The sequence below is a fragment of the Triturus cristatus genome, chromosome 4_1, assembly GCF_964204655.1.
Source record: "Triturus cristatus chromosome 4_1, aTriCri1.1, whole genome shotgun sequence".
Lineage (NCBI taxonomy): Eukaryota > Metazoa > Chordata > Amphibia > Caudata > Salamandridae > Triturus > Triturus cristatus.
Window position 1 is genome coordinate 333,191,756 of NC_140585.1, and position 23,128 is coordinate 333,214,883.

Below are 23,128 nucleotides of genomic sequence, written 5' to 3' on the forward strand. Positions count from 1 at the left end.
CAACAAGCCTTGGCAACAGCAACTCTCGTGGAAAGTGAATAAAGTCAGCGGTGCAGACCAGCAAGGTCTGAGGGACTCAACCACCGAGGGTGAGTGAGGGCAGGCCTGGTGCAACCAGGGAAGCCCTTTGGCTCGATCAGAAAGTCTTCAGGGGACCCACAAGCCAACGGGCAAGGGATCGCGAAGACTCCTCATGAGGTTATGCTTTACAGGAGCACACGGTCACTCGGGACAGGGTAGGCCTCTGATTTTCAGTGCACAACCTGCTGGAGGCTTGGGCCACAAATGGTCCAAAGCACAAGTTCGTAGAACGTCGTGAAGGGGTTGCACTCGACAATAGTGCACGGTACCCAGGTATTGAAGTTCCTCGTCACTCGTGGGGTCCACTCGCCCAGCTTTGCTGGGGACTCACAATGGCCGTCGAGAAGTCAGGAAATCCACTTCCAGGGCTGCAGGGACTTCGGACTCCGGCGGGAGCGGGAAAGTTTGCGACCGTTGATTAGAGTTTTTGGTGCCTGCCAAGCAGGGGTCACTCCTTGACTCCAAGGGAGATTCTTCCGTCTTCCAAAGGTAGTGGAACATCGAAGGGCCAGGATTCTTCTTTTAAAGAGTCGTCCAGGGACATCTAATTTGCAATGGCAAGGGTTCCCTATCTTATACTAAAAGAAAGGGAGGGACTAGCTTTATGACCACTCCTCTGGGAGGGTCAGGGTAGGGGGTGGTTACACCCACTTCCCTTTGTCCAGTTTCGCGCCAGAGCAGGGACAGGTATCCCCATAACTGGTTTGAGCTGGCATATGCACAGAGGAGCCTACTGCTCCCCCAGTGCAGGACTTCAAAGCACTCTAGGAGTGCACCCAACCAGCCCCAATACACTAAATCCTGTCTGGAAGGTGGTGACACCTCCCTGTGACAGGATGCCTATTGTTGGGCCTCCTCCACGGCGAGTTTCAGTCAGCAGCAGGAGGGCAGCCCAGTGTCAGTGCTGGTGGCATCCATTTTGGGATGCCAGGGCTCTTTCAGATTCCTACCGTGTTACCACAGTAGGTACATGCCGTCCCCTCTAGAAGGGTGGGATCATACTCCCACATCATGGACTGATGTGGGGGTAGGATTCCAAATTGTTTGACACCAAACACGACATGTTTTGATGCAGTCATTCCAAAGTTAGCTTTTATAATACACTTAGTATATGGTTTAACCGCATCCACAAACAGCCACAGAGAATAGACTCTGCCAGCTGCAGAGGGGTCCTGCTCATGCAGAGGCACCCCCTCACATTGTAAACCAAGCACCCAGCCCTCAGGATTGATAGGGCCTGCCATAGGGGTGGCTGATAGGTTTATATGTGTGTGTATGGTGAGATATATGAACCTATACCTCAGTGAGGAGTGCCAACACTACCTCACCCAGGCTGCAGTAGCAGGCCTGTGGTGTCAGATTGAGTCTGCTTCCCAGGGGTGGCATATTACATGCTTCAGCCCCTGGTAGGCCTGTGAAGTGCCTATGCCCTAGGTACTGTATACTAGAGCCTCATAAGGTACCACAGTATCCAATCACTAGTGCATCTAATATGCACACCAAGTCGTTTAGAGAGAACAGAGAGACTGGGGCCCTGATTAGCAGGAACCCAGCCAGACTATAGCCAGAAACCAGTGTTAACATCAGAAAAAAAGTGGGGGCAACATAAGTGCAGATCCTACTCCTACAATTTGTCATCTGCGTCTTGTAGTTGTTTATTAGACATACAAGGAAGAACATGGTCAGGTGAGGCGGAGAAGGAGGCGGTAGGGGGAGTGTAAGGTTGTGAAGAAAATATGGAAATAGCTGAAAGAGGCATGTAGTGCAGTGGATTCTGCCCAGACGGTGGCATCACATTATACAAGTCTTGAACTATGTGTTTCAATGAAGCCAAGAAATCTGCAGGCATTTGAACCATTAGTGGTATAACGAATGTTGGTTACTAAGTTAACACCTTTCATCGTGTTTGTGCAGATGATTTCTTCTTCCATATAGTCATGAATAAATTGTATTTGTAGGTCTTCATGCCAATGTGGCAAAGAATCTGCCTGCTGTTATTTCTACTGCATCAGAATAGACCTGCATCATCTCCTACGCCATATTATTGTTATAGTCCTCTTCATCTCATTCCAGCAGGCTATGGGGAGGCTTCTGTGTATGCCAAAGTGGTAGAAAATGGATTGTATTGGAATGTTGGATACCGAAAGAATATTAGTCAAAAGCGTCATCATTGACTAGGTCACAATCTGTGCTATTGTTGGTAATTGCCAAGTTGTGGGGATAATTACTATTACTCTAGGCACTGATAGTATCGTCATTGTCAATAGTTGGCTCTTCATTGGGGGCTCGGTTGTAGTCAATGGGATCTCAGTCAAGGTTGACAGAGGAGCGGACTGTCACGATTCGCTCCCTGTGCTCTCGTACCCACCAGCAGGAGGCACATAGTGGGACTTTCCAGTGTTCTAATAAGCTTCCAGACCATACCCGGCATGCATATCCTGACTTCCAGCCATTTAGACACTATTTGGGAATTGACATCCAATCCATGCCGGGTTTTGTGGAAGCCAGCCTGCTCATACTTGAAGCCAGCCTGGTCAGGTTTGGAACTCCACTACCTAGAATTCCGTACTCACTGCTTCGTCTCCACCCTTGCAGGCCAAGGATGGGTGGAGGAATTCTGCTCACCTGTGGCTGGCTGCTGCTACCCTGCTCACACCTGATGCATGGGATTACAGTGAGCTCTTTTAAGCCCCAGCTCCCTTCAGGCCAAGGTTGGTCATTGTAGCTGTGTTGCAGTGAGACAGATCCTGGTTTCCTGAGCTTTTGAAATTCCTGGATTCCGGGGCTATAGTTAATTCTTGTTCCTTGATTCCCGAGCTATTCCAATTCCCGAGCTCATAGCTATTCCTTGTGCCTGAATTTGCACTGCCTGCAGTGCTACTTTGTCTGAGCTATATTTATTCTTTGTTCCTGAGCTTCAGCTATTTCTTGTTCCTGATTTGCACTGCTTGCAGTGCTGTCTTGACTCCTTGTTTCCTGAGCTGTAGCTATTTTCTGTTTCCTTGAACTAGCACTGCCTGCAGTGCTATCTTGGCTCTTGAGCTTTTGCTCAATTCTTGTTTCTACTCAAGCACAGCCCTCAGTGCTACTGTGTTTTTTTGTCTTCTGATTCAATGCTATTCTAGTATAGCCTTCTGAATATCCTTTCCCAGTACCTACTTTTCTTCCCATTTCCTTGTTTCCAGTTCCTAGTTTACTGTCTTTCTATTCCTGCTGTCTTGCTTCTATTAACTTGTATGTTTGCTACTTGCTTTCAGTCAAGTGTGCCCCGTGATTTCCTTCCTTTCCTGTTAAGCACTCCTCTTTGCTAGCTCCTGGTCTATTGTGTTTGTATTTAGTTCTAACCCTTTGCGTGTTCCTGTTTGATCGCCAGGATCCATGGGCACAGCTGACAACCTATGTGTTGTTTCTTGTTCACAGAGAGTACAGTCTTTGAGTTACATTTATAAAATCACCATAGGTATCCGCTCCACAGACCCTGCCTTTGCATGCATATCCTATATGTGGGTATTTGCAGTCAGTATCTGTAACAGCAATTGTGGGTGAGAAACTATCCAATCTTCTCAAAAGCTCGCCAACAATTGTCTGCCTCCAGGAAGCCAGGCTACTTGGAAACTTTAGTCTAAAGGACTATTTATCTTTTGAAATTCCAGCAACAAAATCGAAAAGAGGCCATGCAAAGGGGGGCTGTTGATCCTGCTGAAGGACGATATAAACTGGAACTTCGAGAGAATTGACATGGGGAGCAATAATGTACAATATATAAGGATACATACAGGAAACAAAAACTCTCGAATTAAGGAAACCTTATTTCTTTTTAAACTCTTTATACCTCCTGGACTGGAATTCAATCTGATGCTTGTAAAAATATTGCATCAGATAGATTCAGTACTAGAGTTGTGCGGCAGACATCAAATCCTCATTACAGGAGACTTCAATGCAAAAATCTCCAACCACGCAATAAAAACTCATAGTAGTACAGATGAAGAACTCGCCTGGGCTGTTTCATCTCAAATTTTTCCAGGATGCCATAAAAACTGACAGAAGAGGAAAAATGCTACTCGAACTAACAATTAGTACTGGCAGAGTGATCTTAAACGGTAGGCTCGAGGGGGGATACACTGGCAAGCTATACATGAAAAGGAGTCTATGGCAGTTCCATATTAGACTACATAATATGCAGTCCATCGCTATTCCAAAAGTGCAATTACTTAGACTCCCAATTCTCAACTGATAGTGACCACGCATTACTCCATCAGAATCTCAGTTTAAATTTCTCGTTGTCTGCTTTATGGTCACTGTCTTGGAAGAATGATAAGTCGGTCCTGGATTCCAAACTGGGACGCATAATCTGGAATACGGCATCCATAAACATAATCAATGAAGAAATATCCACTCATCAGCACTGGGAGGTAGATCATACTCTCAGTCCCATTAAGACATTTGAGCAAATTTTGACTGCCATTGTTAATACATTACATAAGAAGGCTCCTACGTACAATATCAGCCCAAAAATATCACCGAGGAGAGGATCTCTCTAAGATTAAATCAATTAATCAGGGCCCAATTGATCACTTTTTCAAGTTCATAGCTAGCTTGAAGAAATAATTACATCGACTCACCAAGGAAAAAAACAAAGCAACATCGGACAAACATTGGATAGACCTACACATGGCTGCTACTATGAAGAACTCCAAGCAATTCTAGCACTTGATTGCTAAAGGACTGGGACATTTTTAATCTCTAAAAGCAACACCGATATCCGAGACAGAGTGGGAAAATTACCTTCTAGACCTTTATAAGTCTAAGTCAGAGTATACAGACAGCAGGGATGCATCACCTACCCCGAGCCCTTCTGGCAGGATTAAACAACTTTTATCCCCCCCCCCCCCCCCCCCCCCCCCCCCCAATCGAAAAACAAATCAAGTCTTACACCAGGAAAGCGCGACCCCTCTGCAGCCATGGGTCCTGATTTGATACCAATAAAAGTGCTACAAAGTGACGCTGCAAAGTAGTGTGTCTTCTTGGGGCTCCTTTTTCATTATCGCTACACAACTGCTCAAATCCCATATTCATGGACGGAGTATCATTACTCCAATACTAAAAACTGGCACTCGACTAAACCCTGGGAATTATAGACAAATTGCACTTTTAGATGCTTCAGGGAACATATTTACAGCAAGTATTCACGAGCATTTAAGGGACTGGGTTTTCTCTAAAGGTGTAATCCCAAAGTTTCAAGCGGGTTTTCGTCCCAATCAAACATAGGTATTTTAAACTCTATCATTGAGAAGTATGTACATTCCAAATTGCATATAGTATATAGTCTTTTTGTTGATTTCTCAACAGCTTTTGATAGGTTTGCTAGACCAACCCTCTAGAGAAAACTAAAGAAAATAGGGATCCCGGACACACTATTGAGGCCAATAGTAGCCCTTCACACCTCAACGTGGTGTAAAGTTCAGATGGGAGGAGACAAAAGCCTGACTCGCAAGATATTTACGCATAACGGCCTAAATCAGGGATACCTTCTAGCCCCCCCTCCTGTTTTCGCTTTATACAAGTGAGCTTCCAGGGAACTTCTTAAATGTAAGTAATTGTCCCCCAAAAGTAGCCTATGAAAAAATACATGCGTTAATGTACGCCGATGACAGTGATTCTTGACCTTACTCCGCTGGACTTAGAGAAACAGACGCACTCTCTAGATATACACAAACTAATTTCCTAAAGGTAAATATTTCTAAAACAAAGGTAGTTCCCTATAGGGGTCGGAAATACCACCTCCACTATAATTGGCAACTAGACGGCACAAAAATTGAGGTGGTAAAATCCTACACCTATCTCGAGTGTGTCTTTTCTCAAACTTTGTAAGTTCAGTCTCATCTTCATCACATGAACCAAAAAGCAGAAGCACATATTAACGCCATAAGGACATTTTATAATTATTCATGGAAGTGGCCTTTTCAAGCACTTTTTGAAATGTACAGGGCCAAACTTGCACCAACAATAACCTACGCCACAGAGTATATCCCTTTAGCTAGATGGAACGTTTTGCATATCATTGAAGGAACATTTTTACGTAAATTAATGTTAAGTCAAGCTGTCCCAGTGCAGTTTCTTCGGCTGAAATTTGTCATCATAAGTGCATTTTCAATAGCCTTAGCAAATATAATATGATGGCCTTTCAAACTTCTGCATGCGGAAGAAGGTTCATTAAGGGCCCTATTGAGATACGAAAGTTTCAGTACAGGGAAAAAACCAAGACACATTTCAAACAAATCCCACAACTGTTCTACAATACTTCTAGCGTACTCAATCCATACTTCAGTCCTGGACTCCAGCACACCTGAAATATTTTCTGAAAAATGTGACTCCGTTTAAGTTTTGACCTGGATAAGGTATATTGCCAGAAATTCTCTCATTACAACGCTATGACTACTACAATTGAGTTTAAGTCCCCTCAACAATACATAAGTTTTGAGATGCATTACCATGTTGCGATTAGGACTACTTCCTCTAAAGGTTTTTACTAGACCCTGGTACAACCTCAATAACGATAGTGGGGTAATTGATAAATACAAATCAGGAAACCACGACCTAGCACATATATTATGGTTATGTTCTAACAAGGCGATAGTAGGGGCTCAAAACTTTTTTTAAAACCTACAGTTTTAAGACATAACCTTTCCTCCTCCATTGATCTAATCGCTCTTTTTAAAAGTCCACCAAGTGAATTTGTGTGCTATAAATTGTACACATTTTTGAAATGCGTTTTATTCTGGTTTTAAATAGGAGTGATTTGCATATTAAGTTTTAAAAATATTTTATAAAAACATTTTAGGTTTATAAATTGAACTATGTACAATTGTGACCATGTAAGAAATCTATATCAATAAAAAATTAAATTACCCCACATTCCCTTTATTGTTACTGTTCATGCCGAGCAGTAAAATGACAAAAGTCATTTAGCACTCCAGGCACAGTATTACAGCTTTGAATTGGTAAAATACCATTCAAGCCAACCTGAAATGAGTAGAAGCAAACCCCGACAGTGTTTCGCTCTAATTAGAGCTCTGCACAGGAGCTGCTTTCCACCTAAACTTGAGAACTACCCAGAGTTCTCTGCTTTTTGTGCATAATGTATGCATCACTCTATGCCTGAAAGGGTGTTTTGACTTATACTGGGTGCTCCCTTGTGTCTGGACAAAGCTATACCTCTCTAAAGAGCTCTAATTAGAGCGAAACACTGTCAGGGGTTGCTTTTACTCATTTCAGGGTGGCTTGAATGGTATTTTACCAATTCAAAGCTGTAATACTGTGCCTGTAGTGGTAAATGTCTTGTCATTTTACAGCTCGGCATGAACAGCACTGCGCTAGTTCTGTGCTTACAGACGTTGCTGTAGATATGGCAAAAGACTTTGTCCCTTTCTATCTTGGCGTTGATGGCACTGTGCTAATCCTAAGCTTAAAAACTGATAGAAAAGCAGACATTTGAGGTGAGCAGATGTAGAGTGTCGCTGGTGGAGTGCGCTCTGCACAGGAGCTGCTTTCCACCTAAACTTGAGAACTACCCAGAGTTCTCTGCTTTATACATGTATATATGGATGCATGTTCATCCTGGGTGTAGTTATTCTGAACGCTAAGTTGCCTCTTGAGTGCCCATCCTTTGAGTCTCAGCCATTGTCTTCACTGGTGCAGGCTTCCCCTTTGGAGCCCTTTTTCTCCTCTGACTCCCTGTGTGATGCTGGGCAGCGCTGTACTCTCTGTGTACGTTTTCTATCCAGTTCCCAGTCCTTGTCAAAGGACATGACTGTGTTCACAACATAGTCCCAAACAGTCCCTGACAGAATGACCAACCTACATTCCCAGGGGCACTTGTGAGGTTTCTTTGCGTTCAGTTAGCTACCATTTCTTTTGTTACGTGTGTGTGAAAAAAAAGGAAGGTGTATCATAATGAGGTTTAAGAAAGAAACACACCAGTGCATCCTTTAAGTTTGTGCATGGCAGTTCACATGTGCCCAACAATGAGAGGCTTCAATGTCTACTTTACAATATGAGAATGTTAACCTTAGTCCTGAAACAATGAATCCTCTGACAAATGCACATTTACGTTCTGAATATTTCTCTCATTGGCTCTCAAACACCTCTTTGCCAGATCCTGACTTTAATCTTCTGTCCTGCTCCAGATTCAATGTCTATGTCAGCATTGCAAAATGAGAATGATTCCATACTCCATTTGATGAACAAGAATTCTGCTTCTTGCATGTCTGCTACAAGTGGTTATAAAGAACAACTTCTTACCTAAGAAACATAGGTTAGTTATAAATTCCTTACCTTAGAATTACCCTCTGGCATCAGACTGGATCAGGAAAGTTTTGTCAGCAGTACACCCTGCACGTCGGAAGGTGGCATCGGTCGACTGTGTTCATCGTCGTGGTCACCGGGACGATGTCGCGGTCGCTACTTACACGTTACCCTTGCACGCTGATGTACATTCTGTACACTACTTTCCACGCCAGAAGCGAAGAGACATGCCAGACACGGACCACTGGTGCACAAAACTAGGGCCCTGAAAGGAAGTCCTTAACCCTAGATGTCAGTTCGCAGAACTGGGAGGAAGGGTGGTGCGATAAGGAATCTATAACTAACCTATGTTTTAGATATATTGTTACCGAAGTTAAGTAACTTGTTCATCTGAAAGAAACAGTTATAGATTCCTTACCTTAGAATAGATACCCCAGCAATACCAACCCCGGAGGTGGGCCCGCGAACCAAGTTCACACCAGAAAATCCTGGAGAACAGAACGGCCAAAGAAGCCGTCTCTCTGGACTTGGCTGTCTATGCAGTAGTGTTTGGTGAATGTGTGCAGCGATGCCCACGTAGCTCCCTGACAGATGTCATTTAGGGGGACTTATCGTCCCAAAGCAGTAATAGCTGCCATCACCCTGGTGGAATGGGCGCGCAGCTCCACTGAAGGCTCCTTCTTTGCCATAGAGTAGCAGGCTTTGATGCACAGAACGACCCACCTGGAGATGGTTCATTAGTGCATGGCCAGACGTTTCTTAGCACCCATGTAACCAACAAAGAGCTGGTCGTCCACCTGGAATTGTTTGGTGCAATCCAAGTAGAAGGAAAGTGCACGTTTTGGATCCAGACGGTAGAGCCTCTCTTCCTCTTTTGAAGGATGCAGAAAGGTGGTGATCAAAGTGATGGTTTGGCCAATGTGGAAAAAGTACCCACCTTGGGAAGAAAGGAAGGTCTAGTTCTCAGGACATTGTCCGGATGGACAGCCAGAAAGGGAGGCTTGGAAGAAAGAGCTTGTAGCTCACTCGCCCTGCGTGCAGAGGTGATGGCCACCAGAAAGGCAGTTTTCAAAGTGAGAAGTCTGAGAGGACAGTTATGTAGCGGCTCAAAGGGAGCGCACAAGGTAGGTAAGAACCAAGTTAGAGTCCCACTGAGGCATTACGAAGGCGACAGGAGGAAAAAGATGAGTAATGCCCTTAAGGAATCTATTTACAACAGGGGACTTGAAAAGAGAACAAAGCGATACCACAGGGGATGACGGACGGAGCATTGGAGCAAATCAAACACTCACCCCCAGTCAACTGATTGGGTTTAATCCATCATTCTTTAGCTCACTCCACCACCCCAGTTCAGACTTGGCCATATGCAAATCAGTCTGACCCTATGCCTCATGGGAACAGTCCAGCCCGAACTGCCAAGCCACGTCTTCCCTGGACTGGAAACAAGCATCCTGGGACCGGTTTTGGGTTCATAACCCTCATCAGCCAGGCTATCTTGAATCCAGTGGCAAAGTGAGTAAGGGACCCACGTCTGGGCATACCCTGTTAACGTAGGGCGAACAAAGCGATACCAAAGGGGATGATGGCTGGAGCGTTTGACCAAATCAAACACTCACCCCCAGTCAACTGATCTGGGTTTAATCCATCATTCTTTAGCTCACTCCACCCCAGTTCAGACATGGCCATATGGCTGAAGAGGGGTGAAATCCCGAAACCGGTCCTAGGATGCTGGTTTCCAGTCCAGGGAGGACCTGGCTTGGCAGTTCGGGCTGGACTGTTCCCATGAGGCACAGGGTCAAGACCGGTTTGCACATGGCTGGGTTCAAACTGGAACAGCATGGTGAGCAAAAAAACGATGGATTTAGGCCCAGATCTCTGTACTGGGGTGAATGTATGACATTGTTCTGCATTCTGTCCATCAACTGTTTTTGCATTTAAAAAGAGAAGGCTGATCAGGAAGCCTAAGGAATGCTGAAATGTCCGAGAGGTGGCCCTTTAGAGTGACCAGAGTAGAGCCCTGCTGGGTCAAAGAAAGGAGGAAGAAGAGAACCTCAGAAAGAGGGGCGGTAAGGGGGATCCTCAGCCGTTGCTGCACACCATGCCACAAATTTGTTCCATCTGCGGGCGTATATATACCGTTTTAGTGGAGGGACGCCTGGCTGCCAAGATAACATCAGACTTCAGGAGGCAGGTCAAACGACATCAACTGCCGCTGCTCAATCTCCACGCAAGGAGGTGGAGGCTGGACAGGTTCGGGTGGAGGACCGTCCCCAGCTGCTGCGACAGAAGATCCTCCCAAAGAGGTAGTCTGATCAGAGGATCGATTGCCATGTTGAGCAGCTCAGGATACCAGAGTCTTCATGCCCAATCCGAAACCACAAGAATGACTTGGGCCCGTTGCGCTTGATCTTCAGCACTCTGGGCAGAAGTGGTATAGGCAGAAAGGCATATAGAAGACCGCAACTCCACTCGCGACGAAAAGCATTGCTTAGCGAGTGCTGCCTTGGAAATTCCAACCCGCAGACCTGCTGACATTGCACGGCCATTCGTGATCCATCATGCACCTGCGGCTGAGTTTGTCCGCCCTGGCGTTCAGAGAACCTGCCAGGTGTTGAACCACCAGGGATATGCCCTGATGTTCCAGCCATCTCCAGAGGCGGAGGGCCTCCTGACATAGGGTCCACGACCCCACCCCGCCTTGTCTGTTGCAGTACCACATGGCGGTGGTGTGGTCTGTGAACACCTGCACTACTCTTCCTCGGACAGAGGGAAGGAATGCCTTGAGCGCAAGACGAATCGCCCGAAGCTCCATAAGGTTGATGTGAAACCCTGACTCCGCTGGAGACCAGAAGCCTCTGATTTCCGCATGCCCCATGTGGCCGCCCCATCCCAGAAGTGATGCATCGGTCACCACTGTGAATTCAGGTTGAGGAAGGGAGAGGGATCTGCCTTCAACCCAATCCTGGTTCGTAAGCCACCCCTGCAATTAGTGTGCAGTGCCCTCCAAGATTGAGGCTGAAAGATCAGAATCATAGCCTGAAAATCCCAGACTCGCTGTTCTGGAGGATAAACCTGAAATTGTGTTGTGTCCAGAACAGCTCCGATGAAGAGGAGCTTCTGAGTGGGGGTCAGGTGTGACTACAGCACATTGATGGAGGACCCCAACAAATGCAGGAGGTCGGCCGTAGTCTGGAGGTGGGATTCCACAGCCTGGGGCGTGCGCCTTCAAAGCCAGTCGTCGAGATAGGGGAAGACCGGAAGCCCTGATCTGTGCAGATGAGCTGCATCCACTGCCATCACTTCGTGAACACCCCAGTGGCGCTGTTAAGGCCAAAGGGGAGCACGGTAAACTGAAAGCGCTCGTGGACTACCGTGAACTGCAGGTAGCGACGGTGGCCCAGCAGGACAGGGATGTAAAAATAAGCATCCTCAAAGTCCAACGCTACCATCCAGTCTCCAGGGTTGAGGGCAGACAAGACCTGAACAAGCATCAGCATTTTGAACTTCTCCTTCCAGAGGAAGCGGTTGACGTTCCTGAGATCCAAGATAGGACGCAGGCCTTTGTCCTTCTTGGGCACCATAAGGAAGAGGGAATAGCAACCAGGACCTACTTCTGGGAAAAGAACGTGCTCAATGGCTCCCTTGGCTAAGAGTGACAAAACGTCCTGTTGGAGAAGGGCCAGATGATCCTCAGACATGCGATGGTACTGAGGTGGCATGGACGGGAAGGGAGTAGCCCCTTCGGACTATTTGCAAAACCCACCTGTCCGGTAGCCACGAAAGGCAGACTGCGCAGGGCAGATGGTGGAGAGGCCCAAGGACCTGGCCGTAGTCCGAGATTTCTTAAAGCGCTCCAGCGCATTGTCTGCCTTGTCGCTGAAAAGTCGACAGCCATCAAAGGGCATGTCCATAGGAGTGGATTGGACACCCCCGGAAAAACCAGTCGACAGCAACCAGGCATAGCATCGAAGGGCTGAGGTGGAAATCGTCCTGCCTAGTGCATTGGCGGTATTCAGCCCATGGCGGGTGGTAAGCTTCGCTACGTCTCTCCCCATAACAACTGCACGGGACAGCACGGCCCAGGCCTCCTCTGGGCACTGGGGAGGCACCTGCGCTACCGTGTCCTACACAGAATGGGAGCAACGGCCCAACAGACATGCAGTGTTTACTGACTGCAGTCCCAAGCTGGCGGAAGAAAACATTTCCTTCCCAAGGTGGTCCAGCTTTTTGGATTTGGGTGGTGTATTGGGGAATGAGTCTTTGGAAGTGGAGGCTTGGACCACCAATCTCTCAGGGGTGGGGTGTGGGGGGAGGAGGGGGGGGAGGAAAGTGGGGTCGCCGGGAGGTGGCATCGGACAATCATCCTGTCCACAGGAGCCCCTGTGTATGGCCTGGACCAGGTGCCCAAAAGGATGTCCGTGAGGGCTTCATTAAACAGCAGCAGGGGCTCCGAAGAGCTCGCTGCCGGTTAAAGGACCTCTGTCAGGAGGTTAGTCCTGACTGCCACCGTAGGTAGCTTGAGGTGGAGATCCTTGGCTGCCCTACGCAACACCACTGCATATGATGTTCCTTCCTCCGTAGACACGATAGGAGACAACATGCCATGGTCTGGTGAGGTATCCAGACCACTGACTTCCCCCCCAGTTCCTCACCCCAGTCCTGCTCATAAGCCAACTGGTCGGTTAAAGGGTCCCCAGACCCCTCCCAGTCCTCCTCTGGCTGCCAATCTGATCTCAAAGAGCCAGGGTAGAACAGGGGCACAAAGTACCCATCGGCCTTGGATCTGGCATCGGTAGACGCCAGCCCAACTCTACCTCGAGGTGGAGGCCAGGGTCGACGTTTGCTGGGGACACAGACGCCAGTTGAGGACGTGGTGCCAATGGAATCAGCGCCGGGGAAGGCGTAACAAAGTCGACCGGCACCGATCCGGATCCAGGCCTGGATCGAAGGGGACCCTGCAGCGCAGAGGACGAAGTCCCAGGGCCCCCAGCCGAGTCTGCAGGGCCCAAAGGCCCCCAGCCGAGACTGCAGGGCCCAAAGGCCCCCAGCCGAGACTGCAGGGCCCGAAGGCGCACCCCCGGAATCGGGCTGCCCAGAGATGGCGTGCATCATTCATAAAACTGACGAAGCTGGGCGTGGGGGCACAGAGCTACAGGATGGGCACCACCCGCATCCTCCGTCGCATCAGCCGGCGGATGTGGAGAAGTCGAAGAGCGACTATGCTTCTTGGACATCTTTGTGCTTAGACTTGCCCCCAAGTGCGAAGACTTGGACGAATGTGTTGACTTCGCGATCGGTCACTTGGCCTCCTCCGTGACCTCGAGCGACGTGGAGCTGACTGCTGGGCCTCAAGTAGCTTTCGGGACCTCTCCCGCAAAGACTTCGGAGCCATGGTACGGCAGTCGGAGCATGACTGGGGTCGTGGTTGCGCTCCAGGCAGTAGAGGCACACTACACATCAGTCGGTTACAGGAACCGCAGGCCTTGAAGCCAGGCCTCCCTTGTGCACCAGGAGTCAATGTACTCAAAAAACGGATTCGACAAAAGTCGAGAAAAAGTCAGCCAAAAAGTGACTGGAGGTACCGCTCTCTGGATCTGTGCTTGCTGGCGCGAAACAAGAAAGAACAGAGGTCAGCGCGTGAGGGCAGCGTCTATGTAGCTACCGCGATGCCATCCCGGCGACCACGACGCTGATGAACGCGGTGTCGACCGACACCACCTTCCGACGCGCATGGTCACTGCTGACAAAAACTTGCCGGATCCAGTCCGACGCCTGGGGGTAATTCTAAGGTAAGGAATCTATAACGGTTTCTTTCAGATACTAGATTCACAGAGTTTACAAAACAAGGCGTGCCATCTCAAGAATTCATAATCACAGAAAGCAAGAAAGAAAACAAACTAGACACTCCATCTGAAAAGCAGCATATAAGAATTTTAGGAAATAAAAATAAATTGAATGCCAAGAGCACATAGTGGGATGCTTTTTAATGACTGGGGAAGAAGGGGTCACAGTTATAAATATACGATAAATTTGGATGTGCAACGAAAAGCGTAGATCAGGAAACACTACATTAAAAATACTCACTCCACCATTCTGTGCAACAAATGGCTGCCATCTTACTCTAGAACACATTTATAAGGGGTTGATGATTCTATGGGTATCAGAACACAGCCCTCGAGGACACCACAAATTGAATATGCAGATAACTTAATTCAGAATTAACATTGCGAAATTTGAGCTCAAATACATTTATTGTGGAACTAGATTTGATCTCTAAGAGCAGTTGAAGAGTACCCATGTTTTAGACTCTTCATAGTTGAAGGTTGTAATAGCAAGGGGCTTGAGTTCTGTTTTAAACTGGGATATTGAATTTGTGTTTGGTTGCAATTCGCATTTTGAATTATACACTTTGTACTTCAAAAGGGTGATCAATACTCTTCACAAAAGACAAACAAGCCTGAGGCTTGCATCCCAGTCCTGCATTTATCAGATATTAGTGGAGAAGGAGCCCTAGGACTTCATTCATAGCATGTAAATTAGCAGGGGCAATACCATAGTGGACCAGCCAAACTACAGCATTTCAACTCCGTGTTGGTGATGCAGCTTGAAGAACAACAAAGATGGGGGAGGGGCTTTGCGTTAAACGAATAAATCAAGGTGCAAGCAGGACTGCAATTATTGGACTTGAAATTAGTCCACCCAAATCTACGTGCTAATTTAGTAGTGGTGACAAGATAACACAAACAAAAGCTGCCATCATCCAGTTTGAAGTGCTCCAAACAGCTTACAATTTGAACATAGGCTAATGCACATTAGTGAAAGTAGTGCAAGAGATCATTGGCCTGGCACCATTCCACAGGAGATGCCTCTTTTCTCTAAAAACATACATTATTTTTTTTAACCAACTTCAGCGTTTACAATTACTGTTACCACATACTAAATTCTTTCAAGTCCGTTCTAGGAACTGTTCAGATTTTATTGAATACAAGTTAGTAAAACCACATGCCTTCAAGAAGGATGGTTACACATGACTTTTGTTCAGTACATTGCACGCATAGCCTCAACGTTCGAATTTTTCAATTAGATTACCCTATCTTGCATCAGAGGGGTCTCCCAATAACGAGAGGTTAACCTACCCTGCAAACAAATTGGAATACCACACTCAATTATTGTTTTTAGGGCACTTTCTGCATTCACTTCGGCTTTAGAAAAACTCAATTTAAGCGTTAGTTTATATGCTGCATGCAAATACCAACAGCTAGAAGATAGCAACTCCTGCTCATAACTGCAGCATACACATCATCAGGAGAAGACATCTGATGCAACAACCCCGAAAGCGCACAGGTAAAACTGTGTGCTACAGAAAGGTGGGTGTCAACATCAAGATGGCAGCGTTTGTTTTCTTCTGTACAACGCTACACATTTGCTCTGTGATTCTCTTATGTCAGGTTAACCACAACCCCAATGCCCACTATTACAGAACACAATGTGTGCAACAGTCTTGCATATGTCTATCGAAGCTCCGGTATGAACTGGGACCAGATTACATTGTCCCCATCAAAGCGGTCATCTTCGTCCAACCTAGTGAAGCTAATGTCCAGTAGTATTTTACTCAAACTATCATTCATAGTGTCCAAGACCAGACCCTCTGTTAGTGACCGGTTAGTCAAGTTACCAATCGGCAGTTCCTTTGAGCACCGCTTGGCAGAGTGCTGCTCTAAGGTAGGCGAACTAGCGAAAGGCCCAGGGTTCAAGTCTGGCGACTTATTATTCAGAAGCTGCTGTGGGGATTCAAACAGAGGTACATCATGGAATGGAGGGCTGCTGAAACCAAGTAAATCTAGGCTGTCCTTGAAAGGCGTGAGAGTGGTTCCAGGGGGTAGCCTCACTGGACTGAAATCTGGCAGGCCTCCTTCCTTGTTGAGTGAAGTTACTCTCCATGGTTCAGATCCACCTGCTTGGGGAGTTGTGCGGACTGGCTTGCTAGGTGTGGATGACACAGGCAGTTTAATTAACTTTTCTTTGATAGGTGTTTTAAAGGGGCAGGTATCCGGGGCGCTGCTAAGATCTGTTGGATGTTCCAGGGCTTGAGTCTCCTGCAGGAAAGAGAAGTCCGAGACTAAGCCTGAATCAGAGTTGTTGCAGTCTGGGAACACCAGCAATGGCTCCTCGGCACGGGGGATAATCAAATGTTGCTTCCTTCGTGAACTGCTTTTCCGTCGCCTGATCACCTGCATATCAGATAGTTTCCGTGCCGGAGATTTAGCAGCAGTAAATGTTCTCTCCTCTTTCCAGGAGGAAAGTGGAACATCATCTCGTAAAACTGTGAATTGACAGTCTTTTTTCCCCGTCAAAGGGTTCTCCTCTTTCACAGATAAATGTGGCAGTGATTGGGACGACTCATCAAGTGTAGACATCTGAAATAAAAGGAGAAGACAAAGTAATGTTGAAAAAGGGATATCCAGTCTACATTAGGTTATGCCGAATGCCTGCAGCGATCTTAAGAATCACGTACAGAGATGGAGTTGCATGTTGTGCATTGAAAACTCCAAGCCAGTGTCAAAATCAGTAGGTCCTATAAATTGTGGTCACCCAAAACTCACTAGGAAATCGTGAGAAATAGACCTCATACTCCGTAAGAAAAGCTCAGTAAGAGCAAAGACTGCCAACTACAGGAAAATGGAATAAAAGGAAATCCATTATACAAATGAAAGATATTTATACATCTTTGCACCTGCACATCCTCACCCTTGCAAAGAAGCACAAAAACCCATTCATGTCTGCTCCTTTTCACCCCACATACACAAAATCACAAATATTAGATCGGGTATGGGAATGGCAGAGTCATGCGGCAGAAGGGGGAAATTCCACATCAAAATGTTCTCACTCTAAGTCATACTTAGTTTAGCTCTGTGCACTGTTGCAAGGTTGATCTACTGGACAATTTTGCAATAGCATGGACTGGCTAAGAACCAAAGGAAAAATCAAGACGTCCACAAGTTTCACCCTGCAAGTTGGTTGGGGCCTGAAGATGAACACAAAATTGAAAAACGTGAACTTGCTTATTCTTCACTTATTGTTTTGACCAAACTAGTCAGGAAAAAACGAGGCTAGAATTGCTTTAAAATTGCCAGATCAAATACCAAACCAGTTGCCTAATTACCTATATAACTGCAGAAAGCTGGATACTACCTCACATGTAGTAGAGGGCTTCAAGACGGGGTTTCCCATAGTCTGTAACCACAGGTTGTTTACCCAGTCCTAAAGGAGTCTCACATGCAATCTTGTGTTTCTGAACAAATGAATGCAAGAAGCCATCACACCTAACAGTTTCACAACCATCTTCAGTGACAGACTGAGATGGCTGGTAAAGACAAACTTGGTCCTGCAATGCCTAAACCCTCTTCATAGCAGGGTACATCATTACTTTCACCGCGTCTCAATCTAATCACTCTGGGACTGGGGATTATTTTCAAATTGACTGCAAACCCCCAGTTGATTTAGCAGGCTCATTCCCTTCTGAATGTTTTTAAAGCAATTTCATGAGGGGTACCCTTTATCAGCCAGTCATCCGGGTAAAGGTAGACATGAATAGCCTGCCTTCGGAGGTGGGCTGCTACCACTTAGTGTTATCATAAAAGCTACTGGTGCAGATTTTATATTGAAAGACAACGCCTTGAACTGATAATGTATCCCCATTGTTACAAACCGGAGATATCTCCTTTACATTGGGTGCGTCGACATTTGGAATTAGGCATCCTTTAAATCTATAATCAAGTAGACCCTCTCCTCCATTAATGGAAGGACTTTCTGGATATCGGTCTTTTGGAAGCTTGGTGCGTTGATTAATCTGTTCATAAATACGGATGTCCACAATTTTGCAGCAAGTTGGATCTTCATTTCGGCTTTGGCTGCTGGGTTGTTTCCATGTGAACTGGCTCCCTGAAGGTTGCCTATGAATCGGAGGGGTGTAGTGTGATCTTCCATGTCCTTGTTTGTTAGCGATACCAACCCTTTTGAAGAAAGAATTGAATGCCTGCAAGGCACCCATAGCCAGTGCTGTGTGATTGCCTTTTTCCATGGTCTCTAGGGTCTGGTTTACTTCTGACGTGAACAAGTGGTTCCCAGTATGTGGCATTTTGAAACTCCCCCCTGCACATATTGTTTGAAACCTGGAATGCAATATGGTGCCCGCGGAGATTTGTCTACTGGCTGTATTTTACAGAATCTAATGCAGATTCAAGGCAGATATTAGCAGTTATGTCCACCTCAATCACTGCCTGGGCAGGTGGGACATAAGGTCCTCCATTTCCTCCCAGTGCCAGCGATTCTATCTATTCATAAAGGCACAGGAATTAACAATACACCCCACTGGGTGGATAAAGTCCTCTCAGTGATTTTCCCCATTACCTCAAGTCTTGTATTATCTTTGTCTGGTGGTAAACCAATAGAGGCTGTTGACATAGCCCTCTTCCTTCCTGTACAGACTATGCAATAGTATGGCTCATCATGTGACTGGATGCACTTAGACTCTTGATATGTCGCCCTATACTTCTCTATCTTAGGTGCCACTGCTTCAGATGTTCCTGGCGTGTTGAAAATCTAATTTTCTTGTTGTAAGATGCTTTGGAGCAAGGCAAAAAAAAGATTCCGTACATAGGGCACAATGCCTCTAACAGGAAACCTATTTTCCCTCTCTCCCCCTGCATCTGAAGCCCATAGGCTTCTGCTGCCCTCTTCACTACTGCATGATACATGGATAAGTCATCAGGTGCGAACTGTTGTGAAGGACACACATGCAGTTATTCTGTGGGGAGTCTGTCTCAATGTCCTCAGACAGTGTCCGTTCTTCCTTGAGAACACTAAATTCTATCTCCTCTGCGCCAGGATGTGTGATCTGGCACTCATCATTCCTTTGAGTATTCTGCTTATCTTCATGTGGTGTTTCCTGGTTTTTGGGAAATTTTAGCTCCTGCCTTGGCTTCATGGTGAGGGTCTTAAGGTCTTCTAATCCTATTGCAAGTGCCCTTTTAACATTGATTGTGTTACAGGAATTTGTCCCCGTGGGATATCTTCCTTGGGACTGCCTGGACCTCCTTCCATGCTTGATCATCCATGGAATCTCAGCCAATGCCTCTTGGTAACTCCTTAACTTCTGATGGCAGTTTCAGCACAATTTAAATACTACAAAATGGCGGAGGAATGTCAAGGACTCAACCTGCAAAATATTTCATTTTCTAACCTAGATGCAGTTCCCAGAGAATATCCCCATAAGCACTATTAAGCTTAGAGCATTTTTTCAATGAGTTGTGTTTTTCTCAATTCAATGACCCGTTTCTACACACTTCTGAACACCAAGGCAGAAAAAAATTAATCTGACACGGTGGCCACATTAGGAGGCATTGTCTACTTACGGTAGACAACATTCAGGCTCCACCTATGTAGACTCCCACCAAGAGTACGAAAAATATTTGTACACCAGCACCTCTGACCTCCCAACCACTAAAACGCAGAATTATACCCAGCATGTCAAATTAAAGGATTGAAAAAGCTATTATAGCAATAAGAAACACTTAATGGAAGAAAAGTGCAATTTCCATTGGGCAAGATGTAATGGGTGTGAAGAATCACTTACTCTTGGCAAGCGAGAGCGTTGTAGTCGCTCTGTTGACCATAAACAAAACCTCTTCAATTTGACGGATTAACAGCCCCTTACAAAGGGCATTTGGTTTCCCTCTGAATACCCATGGATGACTGGGGGAGATTTAGATGTTCAAATCTCAGGAGCCATGAGAACAAATTCAAGGATTTCGGATTTTAGGGGACTATTTCACCCAGCAGTCTGGTCAGTAGGTTTGCATGGCAACTTCTTCTGTGATTTGAAAGACAATTCTAATAGGTCTGGGTAGCACCACTGCCTTGGAAACTCTGGAGCAATGGCACTAAATGTGCCACTTTGAAATTTCAGAATTTCAGTTAGGTTGTGACTTTCAGCGAAATCTAAGGAAAAGCGAAAAATAATGTTCTCCAAAATGTGATGATTCAGTGAAAAATGCTGTTGCAAATTTGTGATTTTCTTTGCAAAATCAGCATAGGAAATACACTTGGTGGTTAATGATTACTGGTAATTAGATTGCCTTGATAGTCTCCTAGCCAAAAGGCCATGACCAGATCTAATGCAACATCAAAGTAGCCTTGATCTTGTAGCCACCTCATTTGTTCAGGTATTGCATGGTGTTTGTATTGTCTTTTTGAATACAAAACTTGTTTGTTTGGCAGGTTTGTTTCAGATAAGGTAGGAAGGCCATGAGAACAAACAAGACTCCCTTAAGTTCCAGGCAATTGATGTAGTGGCGACTTTCCTTCTCTGACCACGGACTGTGAACAGTCAAATAGGTTACTTGCCTTAGGAAACTCTTTCTAGTGGATACTCTAACTGCAGATTGCTTACCTTTTAGAATATTCCCAGGCACTAGGCTCGATCCAGAAGGTTTAAATGGTATTGTCCTCACACATCATTAGGTGACACCAGGAAGCTCCAGGATGGCTTTGTTCCGCTCCAGAAGGGATGATGGTGCAGCATACAAGCTCCACTCTTGTCCATCTGTAAGGAAATTCCTCTTTGTTTGGTCACCCTCAAAGTTTGACTGACTGCTGCTGGCGTTTCAACTCTGAAAGTGCACTTTGGCTGCTAAGCAGACCTCGGTGCCTGTGCCCTGACCGTAAATTGTGAATATTTGATTCACTTAATTCCAATTGGTATAGACTAACTTACCTGCAAGTCCCTAGTATATGGCACCCAGGGCCTGTAAGTTAGAGGGATACCCCAGGGACTGCAGCACTAGTTGTGCCACCCCGGGGGTGACTAGGTAAAATATGACTCCTAGTCTGCCACTGCAGACTGGAAGGGCAGTTTTAAAACTGCTATCGCGACATTGCTATTTAAAGTAACAACCAATTCCTCCCTTCTTAATATATGTGAGTCACCCCTAAGGCACACCTAACGAGCCACATAGCATGCTGCTGTATATTAGACAGTGGGAACATGTACTCTTGCATGTTCCAACAGTAGAAACCCTCAATTATGGTTTTTCCTGTGGAAAAGGCTAGTAAGCCCCATTGGCGAGTGTAGAGTTGCAAGCGGACACCTCAGCTTTGCCAACTTCTGATTGGGACTACTAAAGTTGATACTTTATGCTCTCATGGGGAGACATGCAAACGACTGCCAGGAAAGAAAACAATGGACGCCCACGTGGGAGAGAGCAGTTCTCTCTCCCTGGCAGGAAGCCACATTGGTGTTAGCCCAAAAGGTAAGCTTCAAAGAAGAAGAAGCTACCTTTGAAGGGCAAAGATAAAGACTTGGGAGAGGGCCTGCTCTATTGTTGAGACAGACAGTTTGGCTCTTGGGAAGGGGAGGGGAAACAAGTTGCCAAACTGGCTTTCAAGTGGGCATATATTCTCCTTGGTAGCAACAACTCTGGGTTGGGCTTGGGAGCTGAGTGAGTGAGGGATAAGAATACTGCCATGTTGAAAGTGTGCAGAATGGTGCATCCTGGGATAGCCAGATGCCACAATTAGCAGTAAGTGGTCATCAGGAGGGAGAGAACCTGGTAGCCCATTAGCTACCAAATGCATCCTACCCGGAGGACATTTTCTGATCATGCAAAAAAGCACCGCTGGCACCCACAACTCGATGGATTGGAAAAGAGGATAGAACGACTGCCCTGCTGCATCAAGGACCCAGCAAAGTAAGGCAACACCTACATGGACTGCACCTGCTGAACCTGGCGGTTAGCAAAGGAGAAGGGACTTTGCCTGCTGTGTCCTGCTCATGGAGAAGTAATTTTACGGGCCCAGTCGAAGCAAGTGACTCCAAGGGTCAGTTGGCTGACCTCTTGTTCACAGCACAGGGCCACAACAGCTGAAGAAACCTGCTGGGGTGAGGTGGTAGCCTAAATATTCTGACCGAAGGTCTCCGCCGCTGTGCAGTACCAGGGACCAGGAATAGACACTCAAAGTGGCCTCCAAATATGCTGAACTCAGGAGAGTTGTCAGAGTGCAGCTTTGTCGCCAAGAAGGCAAGTTACAGTCCAAGGAAGGATTACCCGTTACTGGACGACTGACTGGAGTTAGTCAGCAAAAGTAATCCAAGTTTTTCTTTTAAAGTTTGTGTCAAATTTGTTGAATTTACCAATGCTTGTTAGCAGTTAAGTAAAACGCGCATATTTACTATTCCTTGCAAAATCAGTATCTCCGGTGATTGATTATTATATATATATATATATATATAAAAACACTGCTGAACAAAGTGGGAATGACAATATTGATGAGAATCAAATAAAAGCGGCGTTAAAAAGATTGGAGAAATGCATGTACCAAGAAATGTCGAAGTGGTGGGAACACAAATCCTTAACAATGTATTTAGAAGAAAAACGCGTGCCTCGTGGGCTTCGGATACTATTGGCGCCAAGTTATGAGAAGCCGAATCCAAACATGCTTAAGGAATGGGGCCATACTAATTTGGAATCTTCGGCAAAATTACTGCAAATATTAGTTAAATATGCCAGCATTGATAGAGAAGCGCTAATGAGAGAAATTGAAGAAATTAATGACCTGTTCACAAAATTTGAGCCTAATGTCTTGATTACTGAAACTCGGAAACAAATCAATGAAAGACTTGCCAAACAGGAAGAAAAAATTAAAGCGCGAAAGGTATATAAATTCGCCCGTGATAAGGAGGACT

General features: G+C 46.0%; 1 protein-coding gene across 7 annotated transcripts in view; it reads right to left on the minus strand.

The window, feature by feature from the left end:
• Positions 1-14,354: 14,354 nt before the first annotated feature.
• The window catches only part of FOXM1 (forkhead box M1), a 243,421-nt gene continuing 234,647 nt past the window's right edge, over positions 14,355-23,128 (minus strand). For all 7 annotated transcript variants that reach the window (XM_085652312.1, XM_085652308.1, XM_085652313.1 and 4 more), the window contains exon 10: positions 14,355-16,802. In XM_085652312.1, coding sequence (XP_085508438.1) covers positions 15,897-16,802 — 906 coding nt within the window. In that variant the 3' untranslated portion in view covers positions 14,355-15,896. The remainder of the gene's footprint in view (positions 16,803-23,128) is intronic.